Genomic DNA, 17,608 nt, shown 5'->3' with positions numbered 1-17,608 from the left:
AGTTTCTCTCAAATTCTCTTGAATTCTTGAACGGAGATCTGCATGGGAAGGTAGAGATGGTGCCATTTGCTTATCTCTTACAAGGCTCTTTCTAGCTACAGAAAGTGTCCACAGTACTGAGACAGCCACACCAAGCATTTCTTAGGATGATGATGGACATCGCTGTCTCCTCTGTGTGTTGAGAATTGCATGTGTGCGGTACCTGCACATGTTTGCACTCATTTCTTGACAAGGCCTTCACAGAACGGTGTTGAGGCTGGTAATACAGTGGCCAGACCCCTAATTCTTAGGCTAGATTCAGCCAAACATACATCCTGTAAAGCTGCCAAGATGGGAGATGAGAGGAAAAAGTCTTTATATGCCCCTCCTCACTTCCTAGTATTACTGCATAGAAGAGAGATGGTTTTAGCACTAAATAATTAATCCTGCTCTTTATATTTTATGGATCCAGAACACATTTTTGTTGGAGAAAAAACCGCTATAGCTAGGAAGGATTTCTTGAAGCTGAGTCAAAGCATTAAGCAGCTCAAAGGTTATTTATCTCCATGCTGGAAATTGTCAACATTTAGGCTGAGGAAACAAGGTTTTCCTTAATTTCAGAACAAACAAATGTCAGCATTCCTGAAACAGATCACAGTATCTTCCCACTGTTTGTTTTGTGCTTGATGGATATTTTATTTTAACCTACCAGTTAACTTTAATTCGTTTAAGAAAATTGTTGCCAAGTTCTATCAAGTGATAAGCGTCCTCGTCTCTGGGTAAACTGAGTAGAAATTCATGGGACTGTGCAACGCATAAGATCTGTATACTATAGAGATGGACCTGAGCTGCAAAACTTACATCTGGATGGTGACTCCTCCGGAATTCAGGTTTCTGTCCTGCTTCTCTCAAACACTGTCTGGTAACATTAATATTAACACTAACACCATGCAACTGATCTATTATTTTTCAGGCATCACGGAGAAATGCAAGGGAAGGGTGCCTCTTAAAAATTATTCTGAGGATGAAGAAAAGATTTATGTTTAGTATCTTCATGCCTATTAGTACACATGTGGGACAGATGGATAGTAAGGAAATGAATGACTGTTCATACTTGTAACATTTGAATAGTTTGCGTTCATACTTTGTGAATGAACACCAGAAAGGAGGTAGATGAAGACTAATTTAATGTAGTTCTTATGGGTTTTTTTATTACCTTTATATATGAAGTTTCATGGTTCTCAGCTGAGATACTGCCACCCTCGTGCCGTGGACCAGCGAAACAGAGGAGGCCAAAGTATCAAGTGACACATCTGACAAGCCACAATGGAAATTTAACAGTTTAGGTCAGAACGTTGCCTTCAGTTGTGTTGGGTAGATGGGATGTGTATTGAGCAAGTGAAAATCAACTAGGATGGTGCAGCAGATTCAAGTTTTTCTTGAAGTAAATGACTAGGCTCAATTACGCAAAGCCAAGTGTTTAACTGTGGGTTGTGTCACTTAGGCAGACATTTTTCTTAGTGTCTGCTAATGCAGATATTCCTAGGTTTGGCTTTATAAAATGAGTCCTTATTTTCAGAGCTTCTGAGTGTTAGCAGCTCCCACTAAAATCACTGGATACTGTGGGAGCACTAAACCTTTCAAAACCACGCCCTTGCTGACATTCATAGAGTATCCAAAAAACCAAAATGCCCACAATTTAATGGGACACTATGAAAAATCAACCTTCACATCTTTTGTGGGTTTTTACCTATTTTTGATCATAATGCTAATTCTCCTGTTCAAAGTGTTTTAAGAGGTGAAGATATGCGAGTATTTCAATACGCAGCTTTTGGAGGAGGATGGTACTCTGATGTGAGGAGAGAAAGGGTCATTGAACGTAATGTAATTTCATTTGAATAAAGGGAAGACAATACATGAGAGGTGTTTAAAAAAATTGAAGGTGATGAAAGAAACCAGTAGGACCATCTTTCTCCATTGTATTAGTCCAAGAGGAAACATTCAAAAAGCTAACTAAAATGTGCAGCACAGTGTGTATTAAGTCTGCAGTACTGGATATCTTTCAGGCAAATAAACCTCTATGGTTACACAAAAATCGCAAAGGCTGTCAATTCTTGTGCTCCAGAACATAAGTGACATCTGCCTGCGGTCATGATGAAATCCCAGTATGAATTACGGACCTGCAGTATTTATAAAATCGCTGTTGTATTTCATACAGCCCTGAAACATCTGTTACTAGACAATTCTATCAGCAGAATACTATATTAAATGGTGTCGTCTTATACCTTAGTATGGCAATATCTATTTTCTGTATGTTTAAATATATAGAATATCTATATGATCTCAAACTTCCCTTTTTATACAGTAGTTTCCTCAGTGGACCTCAGTGGGTCCTTTTGGGCTTTTACAGTCCATTTTCTAAATAGAAATTGCAGTTATATACCAGTTGTGAAACTTAATTTTAACCTAGTAGATCATAATAATAGCCACTGTAGGCCACCAAGTTGAATGTGTGTTTACGCAATTCTGAAGCGGTAGATGTTTAACATTACAAATTCAAGGTCTTCTACTCTCCTGATTACTAACCCAGTTCCTTGTGTTGACTTTGAAGTAAATCCACTTTCAGCTCAGTGGAGAATATTTTAGGGATAAGTTTCTAAGTTTGTTTGGTCCAAGTAAATTAATGTGCTTCACTAGTGTATAATTGTGCTAGTTTTATATACGTTGCGAATCTACTGGATTTGAAATTTGCTTGGAACCCATGCTTATTTTCTCTTTAATTTTCCCTCTATCACATGAGGTCAATTCCATCATACACAATGTATTATCTCTCTGGAGAAAAGAACATTTCTGTGTACTAGAGGGAGAACTGTCAACCTAGGCAAATACAGAATGGAAAATTGATATATAACATGGATTCAATACCTGCTTTAAAGTTATGTTCTGTATAATTAATATTTCTTCCCCTATTCACTCTTTTTTACCCCTACATTCAATTTCAAGATCTATTCTCTTTCTGTTGTTTTCCTCATCTGTAATCCTTGTAGCAGCACACAGAAAGCAGGATGTAAGATGGTTGATTTCTAGCTGAAGCAACAATGTCCATATGTGGAAGAAGTTAAAGCAAACAGGTTCTCCCGTTACTAATGGTATTAATTTTTTAAAGGCCCAAAAACCCAAATGATCCTATCCACTAATGCAAGCTAGCTGAAGCCTCAGGATGATTCAGGGACTCAGAGTGGTTGTCCACTGCCTTTCAACTTGGAGTTTTGTTTTTTAGTATGGCAGTGTGTTCACAGAGTGAAATTTCTTGCATTAAAAGCAGTATTTCTGCTGCTATTGAGTTCTGCTTGGAGCCTTGGGCAAAACGGGAATGAAAGCTGAAGGAAAGCAAAGGTGGAAAAAAGACACAGGGAAAAAGCACTGTAACTAAAAAAGACCAATATCTTCAAACATGACTGATGACTTTTCTGGATAACTGAATTAAGAAGCTTTAAAGGGCCATGATTTTCAGAAGTTGATGTTTAGCACTTCTGAAAATGAGACCAAAAAAGAATTCACCAAACACCTGTATCTTTTGAAAATCTTGACTGAAAGTTTGAAAAACGTGCATATGAGAAATAACTGCAACCACAATTCATGCACATTATTTTTGCTAAGTAATTAGACTTCTGAATGTGTTCAGGTGCCACCTCTGTCCCTGCAGAGCTGCTGCCTACCCAGGTATTCCCTGTTCTGTGCTTCATTCCTCTCTTCAGTGGAGGAACTTGCAGCAGGTGAGCAGTCTTGTCAAGCGGCACGCTACACACGCTACCTCAGAGGGGATAAATCTTGGTCCTTAAATCGGGAATTCTGCTATGGATTTCAGTGTGACAGTACTTTACTCCAGAAACCTGAAGGTTTCTGGGGCTGGAGATTGTAGCAGTTTGAAGTTAACGTGTTAGTCTCTGACTCTCTTATTCTTTTATTTATTGATTATTTTTGGCAGGAATCCTATTTATAAAATAGATCTGCTTTGACTTGTAAATTCAAACTAATTGGACTTATTCTTTAATCCTGTTACGGAGAATATCTACTGTTTGCTTGTCATTTTCATTGTAATTAGGAATAAAAAGAAACATCCACAGGAAAAGAATATATATGCACGTATTCTGTGACAACCAAGTAGCCAAAGCTGTTGCAAGTTTGATGGGCAAGAGCTAAAATCTGTGACTGCTCAGAGTATCAAATGGAGGAAATGCTGTGAAATAGTTCTGAAGAACACTTGTTTGTTGACCCCAGCTATGTTTGCATAGTGTACTGCCAACAGAGTGCAGCAGCACCATGGAGAGATGGTGCAGTCGTGACTATTAGTTTTAATTGAAGAAGCCAAAGCTGTTGCAAGTTTGATGGGCAAGAGCTAAAATCTGTGACTGCTCAGAGTATCAAATGGAGGAAATGCTGTGAAATAGTTCTGAAGAACACTTGTTTGTTGACCCCAGCTATGTTTGCATAGTGTACTGCCAACAGAGTGCAGCAGCACCATGGAGAGATGGTGCAGTCGTGACTATTAGTTTTAATTGAAGAATTTTGCCAAGAAAGGTTGGACGATGATCCTTTTTGCATAGTGTACTGCCAACAGAGTGCAGCAGCACCATGGAGAGATGGTGCAGTCGTGACTATTAGTTTTAATTGAAGAATTTTGCCAAGAAAGGTTGGACCAGATGATCCTTGGGGTCCCTTCCAACCTGGTATTCTATGATTCTATGAATTGTGTCCTTAACTCAAAGCTTACATGTAATTTATTAAGGTCATTAAAGAACTTACTTGATGCATAGGTCAGGCATACACTGAAGTAATGGCTTGCAAAGCACAACAGTAGAAAGAAAAATACCATACAGGCAGGAAAAAGCTGTGTCTCTTACAATCTATAATACACAGTTTAAATTAAAAAGTCCTGTGTAACCTGTCATCCATGGTAAGTTACTATTACAGTGTATTAGTTTGTCCCAACACATTCCACTAGTTCCACATGAACAGATCATTCCGGTGCTGGAAAACACGACTACTAAAATAAGTAGACTTGAAAATAAAATCTGCTGTCAGCAAGACACCTTTAAGTGGTAGTGGAAAAGATTATAATACATTTGGAGCACTTAACTGCACTTTCTTCACAATCAGGGTTGGCACAAGATGAGCCTACTGAGTGTCATCCCAAAAAGTTCTTTTTTTTGAAAATGCACTTTGAAATTCTCAGCAATTCATTTTTTTTCCTGCTTATAATGGGGGAATTTCCATGTTGGAGGAAGTGGTAATATTAGTTGTCAAAGAACCGTTCTTCTTTGAGCGGCACTGAAACTCCCTACTGTTCTCAGTGAAGCTGGGAGCGTGACAGGTGCAAAATCGGGACCTCAGAGCTCCATCCAAAGCCCACTGAAGTCAGTAGAAACCATCTCATTGACTTAAGTGGCATTAGGATCAGGCCCTGTGTGTTTCCTTTGCTCATTAAAACCCAATCTGTCAACAGAGAACAGAGAGTCATTTCTCTTCCGGGAACCTGGACTTTATTGCCAGTGAATTCAGTTCTCCATTAAGAAATACGATGACTGATGTTAGAAATACTCTTGTTATTCAGGAGGGACATGCTGATATTTGCTCAGTAGGGTAAAGTGGTAGTTAATAATGAGATTTGCATTACAGTTGCATTCAGAAGTCCTTCCAGTTTTCTGGTATTTTGGAGCTACAGAAGGCACCGAGATGTTGTAGCAATATACTTGCACTCTGCTTAGCCACATTTGTATGCGCTGTGAAAACTGGTCACCTCTGACTGAAACATCAATCATCCCTAACTTTATTAAGGACAAATAAAAATACAGATTCATTATCAAATTTTCTCATAATATAGCACCAGACCAACCAGGTATAGAACATAAAAGAGCAACTAAGACTGTAACTAAGAATGTTTTTTTTCCTAGATATGACAATGTCAACTCTTGCAAGCCTGCAGCTAGGCAGGAAGGGAGGAGGTAGCTAGCCATTGCTGACTGACTTTGCCAAGCCAAACTTTCACTTTGTATTGCAATCATGCCTGATTTGTCTGGCTAGGAAACAGGTTCCTTCATCATGTTGTTTGGTTTATTGTTTGCCATTGACAGGCATTTAGGGGTGCTGACAGGGCTATCGGCATTTCCATTACTGAAGGATACCCTCTTTACAAAGAATCTTACTACCTTTAGGAGAGCCTGTCTTAAAAAGGAATATATTTGCTTTGGAAGAGGCTCTGTGAGTTTGCTTATGTAGTGTCACAAAGATGTGATCAAGCTGTACTGTTCTTTGTTTTGTTCTTATCTACAGTCTGTTCCTGGGTCTCAAAAAAATAACAAGATTAATAACTTTTACATGAAATTAAAGATGTAATGAGAGAGTGGAAAATAAACTCTCAGAAGACTAAAGAGTAAGGACTAGTTTGCTGAAGTATTAGGAAGGGCTGTAAGTGACATTACAAAAAGTTTACCTTAATTGCAGAAGTTTGACTTTTCTAATCAAGGCTGCTTGATAACAGCCCAAACATGCCTTAAAGGATATTGCATATCCTTTCAGATTTAAAATCTGGCATGCACCTAGTACCTGCTGCCACTGAACAGTTCTGGTAGCAGAACAGCCCTGGAAACACCGGGAGTGCTGGAGTAATACGAGGAATGTCCCTCTAGCTGGGTGTCACGTAGCCAGCAGTAGCAAGTCTAGGATGCTACAGAGGGTGGTGTATGAAACCCTTCCCTAAACTGTTAGGAAATGATATCTCTGTTACAGAATGTCTCCCTAATCTCTGTCTGCTAGTGATTGCTTATAGTGGAACTGCAGGGATTATTTGTACACGTATCCAATTGCAGTTTAATCCTCTTGATTCTTGGCATCACTAGTATTTTGTGGCAAGGGGTTCACAGGTTATCCATCCATTGTTTTTAAAACCAAGTATCAATTTGAAATGTGATTTAGTTCTGTTTGACTTTGTATTAGGAGGGCAAGTAAAAAATACTTCCTAATTAACTTTCACTATATTGTGTTATTTATTCAGTCCTGTTGTTATCTTTCAATAAACAGCCCCGATCTTGTCAGTCATTCCTAATTCAGTTGTCTTTCTTTGACTAATAACTATTGCTGCCTGACTCTAGGACCCTTTATTACCTCCATATATTTTTTAGATGTGGAGATCAGAGTGAGCCTGTATACGAGGTGAGCACATGAAATTGACTTTTATGCTAGCATTATAATATTTTAAGTGTTTTGGTTTTCTTGTTCCTTTGGGAAGTTTCTAGCTTTTGTTTACCATGTTAGTGCTGAGCAAATTTGTTGATCTTTTGGGGGATGGTGTGATGGGTTTTCCTGCAATGAACTCTCTATTATGTTTCTGGATTTTATTTCTACCTATTTTTTCAGCAGTAAATTTTGTAATGTGGTTATTTACCCTGTCTTTCTTACCAGTGTTTCTTGTGTACTCTTAGTCAAAGGATAGACAAGATGTTGGGATCAGGAGATGGGAAGAAAAGATAAAGCCACCATTCATCTTGGGTAGTGTTGCCTCAAGTGTTTTTTCATTTATAGTCAACAAAAAATTTGGGTTATACTTTGAATGCTCAATTGTGTGCTTTTTTTCTTTCACACTTTGTTTCTGTGTGTGTAGACGTAAGATCATATGTTTTTTTACTCTGGTCATTTCAGTGGTCTGTGGGCAACAGGCTGAGAAGCACTTTCTAAGTCCTACACGGAACTGGTAGCAAAGCCGTAATAAAATATATTTGCCTTTTTAAGAAAAATTCCTGCCACCTCCTTAAGGCAACCTAAGACCTTTCATTCCAGCGCTCCCTGGGCTCAGCCTGGCTCCTCAGTTGCAGTAGTGCCTTTTTAGGTGCCTTTTCCCTGAAATTCCATTGAACTTCTGCTGAGGCACAATGTTTTAACACTACAAAATAGCAACTAATGATAACAGCTCAGTAAAAACTGCCTTTCAGTTACCAAAGCAGTTATTCTACTGGCCTGGGAGCATTAAAGAGTTCGGTACTTTGTGACGCCCCGAGATCAGCCCTTGGTCCCAGTGTTAGCCTGAAGAGTCCATCTCTCCATTGTTTCCAGTAGAGTTTCCAGCAGCTGATCCTCCAGCGCTGCTCCCTGGGCTGTGGTTACAGAACCCATCGAGGAGCAGTCTCTGGTGAACACTTGTTTTGTTAGCTTTGACTACAGTTTCAACAGAGCAGATGTTTTCAAAGTAAATAAACCAAGTAAATTGTCTGCAAAGCCCAGCCTGTTCAGCTTCAGTTTGCCACTTCATGGGTGTGGATCACACGAGTTCATACCAAAGTCTCTCTGAAATTACAGTTTCGCAGCCTTTCCTAGCGAGTGGCACAGACACCTGAGAGGCCAGAGTCAAGGTTGCAGAGGTGACTAAATAGTTTCTCTTAACTTTTAAGCCATTAGCTCTGTGAGCTAAACGCTGTTCTTTTAATAAGAATTAGAAAATATGCTATTAATTCTGCTCCTGCTTTCTGGAGGGCTTCAGTTTCAGCCACAGTGATGGTTGAGCTCCTACCTTCTGAAAATGTGTGGCCAATTTCTAAGCCTGTAAAGTAGCTCGTCTGAGCAGCAGCTGAATCTGAAATATTCTACTGGCTCTCACAATCCCTAGCAGTGCTGGGACAAGCCCATTTTGGGATGCTTCTTTGTGTTGTGTTTTAAATAGGGGGCATATTCCCTCCTTGCTGAGAATGTTTTTGTGGTTTTTAGGGTTTTCTTCCTCAGCATTGGCATTTGCCTGTTTGTCTGTCTAGCCCCCTTCCCTCCCTCTCCCCCCAGTTTTCATTTTCAGTTATTTTTGTTTATGTTGAACTTCTGCCTGCTCAGCTGCAGCAGGGCTCTGTGTTGGCAGCCCGCCTTGTGTTGTATAATTCTACAACTTCTGCTGCTTAGCAGCATGTTGGAAATCGCTTTGAAATAAATCCATGTTGGACTGAAAGCAGCATCTTTGTTGTTACCCCCTCAGAATAATTTGGTGCTATAATTGGAATTCTCATTTGAAATAAATAAACATAATTTCTGATCTATAGACAGATCTGGATGCATAGTCAGTGAGAGAGAGATGCATGCATACAGCCCTGTCCCTGGAACAGAGATGCAATTGCAAAGCATGCATGGCACTTCTAGTGCCTTGGGCCAGGTTAGCACTGGAGAGGGAGGGCTGGAGGGCAGCCCCAAATCCCTGCTAGGTCCCCTTGAGACCTGTAAAAGGAATTGTTTACTCCATGCTGCTCTTGATGTGAGTGTGCTGTACGTTTTGTGTTGTTTCTGCTCTCGTCTTTGGAAAGCTGATACCCAGTGGCAAGAATGGGAAGCTGTGGCTCCACCATGCTACTGCCACCTTACCAGTCCTTGGATGGCATGTGGGAAGGGAGATGAAACTGTGGGCTTTCACGCTCCCTTTTGTGTGTAGGCTGAAAGCTGCGCACAGTCTAGGATTTCCATTTCAACAAGGATATGCAGGAAGTTCAGAGAAAATTGATAGGAATAATCAGAGCAAGGGAATGATTGAGAAAACCAATTCTGGTAGAGATGATTTGGTGGATGAATATGACAGAGATCTAGAAAATCGTGGGGGGGTTGGAGAGGATAGGTAGAGAAGGATGGTTTCATGACTTCTAGTACAGAAGGCAGCATGTTTCAAATGAAACTACTAGGAACCAGCTTCACAGCAAGCAGGAACTCTTTGCAGGAGGGTGACATAGATGACAAAAGTTCATGTGGGGAGGCTGGATGAGTTAATGCAGAGGAATATACTGAGACATGAAAAATACATAGAAGCGACATGCATCTCAGGAATGGTTTGTGTTGAAAACGGATTGAGGCCCAGGAGAGTATTAGAGGCTTCTGCTAATACACATGCACATTGACTTGGTTTTTAACTTAAGGTATCCACTTACCAAGATTGTTTAACTGTGTGTCTGGGTTTGTGTGGTGGGGGGATATTTTTTGTTGCAGACAGGACAGGGCTATATAGACCTTTGGTCTGGCTCAGAACAGCTCTTCATGTGTTCTTGTTCGGTGTAATTCAGTAATTTGAGTTTTTTTTCAGGGCTTTGAAATCTGGGCATTTCTGCTGCAGGTTATTGCCCTTTTTTCCCTGTATCCCCATATTTGCAATCAGTTGTTTGATTTTTAGAAAACAGATCTCCTGAAACCTGATTGCATTAAAACTTGGTGCTGTAAAGGGAGTGTTTAAATCCACTTTGTGCTCCTTTAATTGAGAAGCGCCTAGGACACAGAGACTTAAAATTGCTTCTTCAAGCCAAGAACATGGTTGCTGTTTGTCTGTCACACCAGTAATGGTTCCAAGCGTTTTTGTGAATTCAATCAAGACACAGTCTAGTGCAGCCAGAAAAGCAAGGGGTGAGAAGGTACTGATGAGATAAAAGTGAGGTGGGGAAGACCTGCAGCACAGCTAATTTGCAATTAGCATCTTCCCACTTCCCTGTTGTCTACCTGTCCTGCAATTCCAAAGGAGACAGAAAGAATTTGGTTTGAAAGGATGCTAAGGATGGCTGTAGAAAGCTGTCAGGGCTACAAACAGACAGAGACGTGTCTGTGGTGCTGGCAGAGGAGGAGCAGGTCATGCCCTGTAAAGCTTCTGTGGAAAGAGTCATTTAGCATAGCTTGGTGGGAATTGGGTAATGGCAGTATGTTTGGAGATTACATTGAGGAGTAAATGATGGATGAACTGCATCGCCCAAAAAATACTGTGTACAGCTGCCATGCCTGTGTTCTCAAGATCAATAGCTGTCGTAACAGTGAGTAGTTGTCCCTACGCTGTCCCCTTTTCCTCCCCAACACTTAACTCCCCATTGCACTCCTGTTGCTCAGTGATGCAGTAGCACCTATGAAAAAAGATGAAATGGCATAGATTGTGTTTTAAACATAACTGGAAATCCGTAGGTTTTTTAAAGGATCACTTTCCATTGCAGTTTTCTTCTAAACATCCAAATGGATTTGTGCATTTCTTGAACATGAGTGAATCTGTGGGTTTTTTCCTCCTGCTTTATGTGACAAAATTCCTCTTTTTCCTTTAAATTATTAATGATTCATATCCCAACATTCCTGAGGAACTGGGGATATTGGTATTGGGACTGGAGAAAAATAGACTCCAGGAAAAAGCTTACTGGCTTCTTCAAGCATTGAGTAAACCTACAGCTTTCAAAATTTATAAGACAAACTTTTTTAGAATTGGGTCATTTTTTGTATTGCCTCTTTTTGGACTGAAAGAGGGGGACTTCGGGGACCTTGCTGAGTTGTTTGTCCTAGAAAGGTGCCCCAGGATCTGTGCCAGACCTTTCTTCCTGCAGCAGTCTGCAGAGTTCAGTTTCTGCAAACTCAGTAGGGACAAAGAGACAGAGGCAATTTCTTTGCTTGTGATTTCTGGACCTGTCTTCCCAGTGGGAACTGTGTTCCCCGACGGTTGTCCATGTGGTCTCTCAGCTCCATATTCACTATGGTTTCTCAAAAGCTGCTGGTTTTCTGATAACTTTGCTTATACAGGATCCAAAGAGCTGCAACCACTCCATCCCACTAGAATCAACCCAAACTAAGGAAGCCCCTTAGTCTATGGCTTGACTTCACTTTGTGCTTCTCTTTGGGCAGTATCCTCTTACAGTTTTAACCACCGCTTCACAGATGAGCGTTCCACTGCTTCATGCTTTCTATCTGAAAGAAATCTGTTTATGTCATCACCTTAACCGCAGTCTGTGTATGATGATGCTAATTAATAACTTCCAGTGTAGCACTATTGCATAGAAAACCAAAGAGCCACCTCTGATGCCTGGAAAATTTGGTGGGTATGTTTTTGAAATGGACACTATTGTGTGAGTGCGCGTTAGGCAGTCATGGACCTGGGAGAAAACATGGCTGAAGGAGATTTTTCTGTACAATTCCTATAAAATTGTCTAGACAAAATAATCTTTTCAGGTAGAACTTACACAGCAAAAACCCAGACTTACACACGATGACTTTAAATTGTATAGTAAACTTTTGTATTACATTTTTTTTATTCAATTGTGGACTCTTTAAAGTGATTATCTTTGAACATGGATACATTTCTATAACTTGATTATTTTTGTACCTAATAAAATTCTAAAGAATTTGAGATTATTTCTTAGTGCTTAGAATTGTATTGCTTAGTATTGCCTTAAAAGTAAGTTGTTTAAACTATTCAAACTGTTTATGCAAGGTTCCTCTCTTCGTACTCCTTCAAACCTAGATAAAATCCCTGTTTCCAGAAGGTATGTTGCTGCAGGAGGCACGTGCTCGTGCCCCTGCCTGGCTCGTTTTCCAGCCTTTCCCATGCCCTGAGGCTACAGACTTGTTCCTGATTTTGGTTCTGTCGTCCAACCTTCTGCTAAAAGCACAGTTGACACTGACTCCGGACTGGGTCGCTCAGGGTTTTATCCAGTCTGCTCTTGGAAACATCCAAGGATGCAGATCACACAGCCTCTCTGGGCAACCTGCTCCACTGCTTGACTGTCCTCATGGTGAACAAGTCTTTCCAAATATCCGATCTGAACCTCAGTTAATCTTGATGTACTGTTGTCACTCACCCTCCTGCTGTGCACTGCTGTAAAGAGGCTGACTTTGTCTTTTCCATAACCTCCTTGTAGGTACTAGAAGTTAGCTATTAGGTCCCCCAAGCCATGGCCCCCTCCAGCAAGGCTCCACAGCCCATCCTCACAGGGCCTGTGCTCCAGCCTCCATCTTCCTTGCGTTCTCCGTCACTACCCAGTTTATCTTTATTTCTATATATTTTTTTGCCTTAGGTGCTGATCTCTGTGTCCAATTACCTGAGGATTTTTCTCTGCAGTCAACATTTTGATCAGTCAGATCAGTCCAGTACAGAGAGCATGATCTGGAACTTTCGTGGCTAAAGACAACACTTCTGTGGTGTTTCAAACCTGTGGCACCAGGCGTGCGGGAGCGGTGGCACTGGACCATTAGCGTTACCAGCACAATGCAGCACCTTAAAAACTGGGGAGAACTGAATGGGAACTGAAATGCCTAATAGTTCAATGAGATGTAAATAAAATACTTGGCCAGAAGACAGTCCTGGTTTCGGAAGAGTTCGTTTCACTTGGGCACAGGGTCATCCGTGTCCTGGTTTCACCATAGGTGGAGGAGGTGATGGTGATTAAAATGAAACAGGAGCCCAGCTGGCTTAAAAATGAGGGATTGAACTGTTGCATGAGAGTTGAAGGCACATGTGCTTAATCATTTCTCCGTAAGGCTGCAGTTTTATTCAAGGACTAGAAGGATGCAGGTGGATTGGGAAATCCATAGCACAAATTCTCTACCAGCATGAATAGGGTGACAATAAACAGGGTGACAACATCAGTTTACCCCTGTGGAGAAAATTGCTTAGCATTTCAAATAATTTAATTTTCTTTAATTGTGAAATCAAAGTATATCAATCAAATGTGGAAAAGGGCTCAATAAATTTAATTATGAAACACTAAATTATGGCTAGATGGGAAGTTTAATTTTGTATTCTATTTCTTTTGATGACATAGAGGAGTCTATTGGTTATGATGCTCAGGTAATTACCTATCACAGTAATAGTTTTAATGGCACATGATTTCTTGTGTTTTCTACTTGAAAAACATGTTACGTGTGAGGGGAAAAAAAACATTTTTGCAGTTTTGTAGATTTTCACTGCGGGCAAATGTATTTTTGAATTCAATCAGGAGACAGTTTTGTAAAGCTGGCCTTTTTTATTATATAGGGTTACATTTCTTGGTCATTTTAAGCACAGTTGAGAATGTACCAGAAATGCCATTGTCTCTACTGTCATTTTATTTCAGCTTTTCTAAGTATCTCTGCATAGAAGTGTTTTAATGGGAGAACTTGCTTGTGATGTTTTGTCTTCAGATTTTTCTTCCCCTAGGGAAGCCTGCTAGTCTTTTAAAATGACATTACAACTTGCTCAATAACCAGCTTGGGCGTTGGAAGAAATCTGAGAGGAACGTTGGAAGGAGAAGAGACCTTTTGAGTAGCAATTTACTAGCTGCATGTGGAATGCTGAGTTAATATAAAACTGTATTACTATTCTACCAGTGCTAATAATGCATAACATTATTCTTCTGTCTTGCATTTTTGAAATAATGTATGTGTACAAATCAGTCTTCACAACATTCTGTGAGAGAGATACCTATCAACATTATTCTAATCCTCATAGTGTATCAAATGAGAATAATGACTGTTTCAAATGGAGAGCTCAACAAGAGGTAGAAATAGCATGTTTCTAACTGAAAGTCCTGTAGCAGGTTGCGTTGATCATCCCGTACATCTTTCTCAGCCCAATTATTACACTTACCTTTGCAAAAATGTCTCTTATCATTCTAATTTTGCAAATTTCCTATTTTGCTGAAAATCATAGAGCAGCCCAGGTTGGAAAGGACCTTGAAAGATCTTCTGGTCCAACTTTTTGTGGGAAAGGGAGCGTAGATGAGGTCATCTAGCACCCTGTCCAATCACATCTTGAAAACCTGCAGTGATAGGGACACTACCACATCCCTGGGGAAGTTATTCCAGTAAATGATTGTTCTCAATGTAAAAAATTTCTTTCTTCTATCAAGATGAATGATCTTGATGTAAGATCAAAATGTACTTCAGAATGACCCATATAGATCATATGGGTCATATAGATTGCTTCATAAAAGGAATGTGTGTGTTTGTGAGTCCATCTGTCTTCCTATGTGAGGGAGGCGGAAACCATAGTGCTGTCTAGAGCAGAAGTCCCCAGGCTTTCTGGGTTGCAGTTTGGATTTTGGTTGAGTTCTCTCCTTTCAGGTTTTTGACCATACCCACACCTCATACTCAACTCCAATCTCAAACCTAGGAGAAGCTGTTGCATTTTTGTCAAGTTCTCAACTTTATTTAGCACCTGTCCACATGATTGAATGGGAGTTTGCTTATGTAGGCAGTGTAGTTAGCAGAAGATGAAAATATACTTACTGCTCTACTAAGAAGAATGATCATTGAGATAGTACTGATATAGATATACTTTATTGGCAAAGGCCTTGATCTTGCAAGAAATTCAGCTGAACTACTGCGGAAGCAGTGTGCGAAATCCTTTAGTGGCATGGGGAAGGAGGAGGCTTTAAGCATCTTTAAAGTGACAGCATGTTAATTGGTGGCTCACTCACAACGCTGAGGTTTCTCTGGTGCATTTTTTATATTCTGTATTCTGCATCTACCTATGTATATCTTTGTTTCTGTGAACCATGTAAACTCCATTATTTCATGCATGAAATCTTTGATTGAAAGTGCTCAAATAATTAATGGATATATTGCCTATACAACAACCTATCAAACTACTGAAATATAATCTTTTCCGTTATATATCGCCCTATTTTAATCAGTTTCTAACAAACACACCTAACTTGTAAAGGATGAATAAAATCCTCTTAAATTCTTTATGCATTTTTCCCACTGTCTTGCTGACCCAGCATGCCCCTACTCCGCTACCAGCTCACACTTTTCCTTCTCCTCTTGGCTTCCCCTTCCTCACTCCGACAGTGGGTTTGTTTACTCAGGCTCTTCAGCTATCAAAAATTCTCTCTCATGGCCTTTTTCCCCCTCACAACCTTTGAATAACACTTTATCTCCAGATCTTACTTTAAAGGTTTCTTTCTCTTCAGTTACGATTATGCTTTTAATTGTAAATGGTGGTATTTAATAAAGATTACTGCTAAATGAAAAAATAATAATTTTATTTGTGAATTCAGGGGCAAATTAGACTCCCAGGTGTGATTCTGTGATTATTGTTATTACTTTGAATGGGACTTATGTTCTGCCTTTCATTTTTTTAAGAAACCTTCTTCTCTTCTCATTTAGGTATCTTTAACAGTTGAATAGTGATGCAATGAGTCATTTTAATGTTAATCCATTGCAGCTCTGTCGAAATCAGATTATAAATTTGGAAATCGTTTTACTGCAGGACATGCACTGCTGGGGACAATCTGTAGTGCAGACTTCGAGGGATGGGACTGCTAGTTCTGTGTTTCACCTGCAAAACCTCCCTTTTTTGGGGAGATGGCCAAGGAGGCAGTAGATTTATTCCCCACGTTTCCTATGCAATGCATCTCCCTGTTACAAGGAAAAACAAAAAAGATCGATGTCTGTTTCCTGTATTTTTCTGGACAGGTATTTCCCAGTTCTTGGCCTAAGACAGATCACAATTACTCAGGCAGAAAGACTCAGTCCTGACAAACGGTTTGAAAATCATACAGTACTATGGATTTAAAACTATCTTGCTGTGCCTCAGCCACAAATTTCATGTACGGTTAACCAAAAAAAAAAAGGCAGAAGTCAGAGGGCTTGGTGCTCCTTCACCTTTCACTTGCCTTACTGTTCCTTCCACTTGTACGAGTATGTGCTAAAACAAGCTTCTGCTCCTTGCTGCACATCCGTGAGGCACCAGAGAGGTTCCGACCTCAAAATTTCGCTTTCCTTTGTTCTGCAGACAATGGTAGGCATTCCACTAAATCAAGTCATGTTCAAAGAAGATTGTTTCTTTACTCTGAAGGTTTAATCTCCACTTTCATAGGAGATTTCCTACATGGCATAATTTACCAGCCAGTTTTATCAACAGATCATTTTTTTTTCCAGAGCTCTTTTACTGTGGCCATCCAAACTTAGCATGTGTTTTTTGAAAGTCTTGCCAACTTTAAAATTCCAAGTGTGAAAGTAGAGAATCAATTTTCTAAAAACTTGGCTCACTGTTTGTCTGACTTGTGTTCCATAAAAATAACTGAATATGAAGTTTCTAAGTTCAGCCTTTTTTTTTTCCTTGAGGTGTTAGACTACAAACATTTTCATCAGGACTTAGGGAGAATCTTTGCTGATAAAGATGTAATCAAAATTTGATTCATTTTGTCACACACTTACCAATTCTGTAAAAACAAAGATTGTTATTCTGCAGCCGCTTAATGGCTTCAGATTTTCAATATTCCTTCAATATTCTAATATTCTTTCAGCAAGTGTTAAATGTACTCCTTTCTTCATTATTTTAAACTTCACAACTCTTTCATTATGGCAAATTTAAACTTCCATTTAGAAATGATGCAAATTAGTTTCAGGTGTTTCTTAAGAAAAATTGCAGTAGACAATCTAGAAAGAATTATGTGCGCCTTCATTTGACAAACAGCATACGATACACTTTTCATTTTATATCTGCTTCTGACTTGGAAATACCTCATCAGATAATTACAATCTGTTTTCTTTACCAAATCACCTATTAAAAATTTTAAATAATGTAGGATTTGGGGAAAAAAAGCAAGGCATGTGGCAATATCATTGGCTGTCATGTTTCAGTCTTACCTAAACTGACTTTCCTACTCCTGAGCTAGCTGAGATTTATATATGCAGCACTTACTTGGCAGTTGGTGTCTGTCCTCGTTTCGGCAGGGCTAGAGTGCTGTGTTTTGGATTTAGGATGAGAACGATGTTGGTAACACACCGATGTTTTAGTTGTTGCTAGGTAGTGCTTACACTGGTCAAGGACTTTTCGGCTTCCCACGCTCTACTGACTGAGAAGGCTGGAGGTGCACAAGAAGCTGGGAGG

At 39.8% G+C, this 17,608-nt stretch overlaps 1 protein-coding gene across 4 annotated transcripts in view; it reads left to right on the top strand.

Annotated features, from left to right (window-relative positions):
• Positions 1-17,608, top strand: part of FARS2 (phenylalanyl-tRNA synthetase 2, mitochondrial) — a 255,170-nt gene that overhangs the window by 179,188 nt on the left and 58,374 nt on the right. The window contains exon 8 of one of the 4 annotated variants that reach the window (XM_009279176.1): positions 12,807-13,410. The exons of the other annotated variants lie outside the window; for them this stretch is intronic. Coding sequence (XP_009277451.1) covers positions 12,807-12,813 — 7 coding nt within the window. The 3' untranslated portion in view covers positions 12,814-13,410. Of the gene's footprint in view, positions 1-12,806; positions 13,411-17,608 lie in introns of those variants that run through there. 4 annotated transcript variants of the gene reach the window in all.

This window comes from Aptenodytes forsteri, unplaced genomic scaffold, assembly GCF_000699145.1.
Source record: "Aptenodytes forsteri isolate BGI_AS27 unplaced genomic scaffold, ASM69914v1 Scaffold81, whole genome shotgun sequence".
NCBI classification, from domain to species: domain Eukaryota; kingdom Metazoa; phylum Chordata; class Aves; order Sphenisciformes; family Spheniscidae; genus Aptenodytes; species Aptenodytes forsteri.
This window is presented reverse-complemented; position numbering and strand designations above follow the sequence as displayed.